The sequence below is a fragment of the Nansenia antarctica genome, assembly GCF_963989245.1.
Source record: "Nansenia antarctica genome assembly, chromosome: 11".
Lineage (NCBI taxonomy): Eukaryota > Metazoa > Chordata > Actinopteri > Argentiniformes > Microstomatidae > Nansenia > Nansenia antarctica.
In genome coordinates, this window is record NC_137681.1 from 2,624,459 (window position 1) to 2,626,958 (window position 2,500).

The window sequence follows — 2,500 nt, forward strand, 5'->3', positions numbered from 1 at the left end:
CTCTACTGTCTCTCTACTGTCTCTACTGTCTCTCTACTGTCTCTACTGTCCCTCTACTGTCCCTCTACTGTTCCTCTACTGTCTCTCTACTGTCTCTCTACTGTCCCTCTACTGTCTCTACTGTCCTCTCTACAGTCTCTACTGTCTCTCTACTGTCTCTCTACTGTCACTACTGTCCCTCTACTGTCTCTCTACTGTCTCTCTACTGTCTCTCTACTGTCTCTACTGTCTCTCTACTGTCTCTACTGTCTCTACTGTCTCTCTACTGTCCGTTCTACTGTCCCTCTACTGTCTCTCTACTGTCTCTACTGTCCCTCTACTGTCTCTACAGTCTCTCTACTGTCTCTCTACTGTCCCTCTACTGTCTCTCTACTGTCTCTACTGTCCCTCTACTGTCTCTCTACTGTCTCTCTACTGTCCCTCTACTGTCTCTACTGTCTCTCTACTGTCCCTCTACTGTCCCTCTACTGTCCCTCTACTGTCTCTTGGCTGTGTTGCAGTTTGTCAACAGCATGCATTGCCATGCAATAATGTAAACACGACGCTGAAGACAAGAGCGGACTTTTTCCTCCGTCGCGAAACATAATCAACCGATGTTCCCTTTTATTCAACTCATCTGTGAACGTAACTGAACGAAGTTCAACGTTTCTAAGTAACAACATTAGGCTGATAGACTCATCCGTTATATCCTGCAAAATGTGTCCGTAGGCTACTTTAAGTGTGCCTCCTGGCTTGAAACAAAGTATCATGCATTCTTGAATCTGGGTATCGAAATTACTTTCAATTACAGAGGTGTTTGTTGTGTGTTGTGTGTTGCACGCTGCTCGTTTTAAAAAGATGTTTGGGACCCAAAACAAGCGCACAATATTTATAAACACATACAAAAGCAGTGAACAAAAGGAGAAATGGTTAAATGCTGTATGTTGGACTGTTACCATTGAGTTTGGGATCTGTCTTCCGACGGAATCTCTCCTTCCCCCGCAGCCGAGAGAAGGTCCGCTTCAGGAGGGGCTCAGCCATGCCTGCGACCCCCAAAAACACTGAAATTAAATTAAATTAAATTCCAGAGAAAAAGGCGCAGTTGCCCCTTAGATGTTCATCTGTGTCTCCCCTCCATCTGTACAAGGACTGTTCTTCTGTGCGTCCATCATCATGGTGGAACTTGCATTAATGCCTTCTATGATTGTCCCCCGTTCGTCTTGCCAAAGTTCACAGGAAACAAATTCCTGGGATTCTTTCCCCCAAATTCTTGGGACCTCCTCTAGCGAGAGAGAGAGGGGGGGGGGGGGGGGGGGGCTCATGGGAGTTGTAGTTCTCCCATGCACGCATGTTTTTATAAAACTCGATTTGGTTGTAATGAAAGGCACTTATTATGTATAGGCTGGAATATCTAACATGATTATGTGAAACTAGAAAAACTGGAAAAAGTTCCAGAAGAACTGGAAATAAGGTCTTATTTTGGTAGTGTATTTGTATTTTTACATAATGTATGTAAAGCACTTTGAATTGCCCCTGTTGTATGAAATGTGCTATACAAATAAACTTGCCTTGCCTTGCCTAGTGAAAAGTTTAAAGATGGTTTGAACAATAGATTGATTTTTTGGGGGGTAGTTGAAATAAAGTCAGATAGTAGGAATGACCAATAGCCTATACAATGTTCAAAGGGTAGCGTCTAATCAGATAGATGAGAGAGAAAGTTAGATAATAGTTGAAAGAAAGTGAGATAGGATGGATGAAGTTATATGGTTATATGGTCAGGTCGAGGGCAGGATAGACAGATAGAGAGAAGGTTATATTACAATAGATAGATAGATAGATAGATGGAGGATGCATAGAGGAAGGACAGATAGATCAATGCAATGAATAAGTTAGTCTGGGTTTTACTGAATGAAGCAGTAGTGTTGAGAAACAGGAACCTCCCCTACCCCTAACCATCTCCCCTAACCCTGCCAACCCCCCCCCTCCCCCCCTGGACATGCATACAACCTCCCCTACCCCCTAACCATCTCCCCTAACTCTGCCAACCCCCCCCCTCCCCCCCTGGACATGCATACAACCTCCCCTACCCCTAACCATCTCCCCTAACCCTGCCACCCCCCTCCCCCCCTGGACATGCATACAACCTCCCCTACCCCTAACCATCTCCCCTAACCCTGCCACCTCCCTCCTCCCCCCCTGGACATGCATACAACCTCCCCTACCCCTAACCATCTCCCCTAACCCTGCCACCCCCCCCTGGACATTGCTGTGTTAATTGTTCCTTGTGCCTGTTCGTTAACTCTGTGTTCTATGTGCTCATGTTATCTGTTGCTTGTTGTTTCTGTGTCTTCTGTTTTTCCCATATCTGTGTCTTTGAGCCCCAGGAAAGCTCTATATAGTCACATTAGTTGGCTTGCTGTTTCATTATCCAGAATGACAAGTTAAGTCTATACTAGTGTTAGTCAGTGCTACTTTTAGGGCCGGTTTCACAGACAAGGCTTAAGCCTAGTCCTGGACTAAA

General features: G+C 45.2%; 1 protein-coding gene across 1 annotated transcript in view; it reads right to left on the bottom strand.

The window, feature by feature from the left end:
• syde1 (synapse defective Rho GTPase homolog 1) overlaps positions 1–1,029 on the bottom strand; it is a 31,318-nt gene extending 30,289 nt beyond the window's left edge. The window contains exon 1 of the mRNA XM_080541880.1: positions 936–1,029. Coding sequence (XP_080398006.1) covers positions 936–1,020 — 85 coding nt within the window. The 5' untranslated portion in view covers positions 1,021–1,029. The remainder of the gene's footprint in view (positions 1–935) is intronic.
• Positions 1,030–2,500: the final 1,471 nt, after the last annotated feature.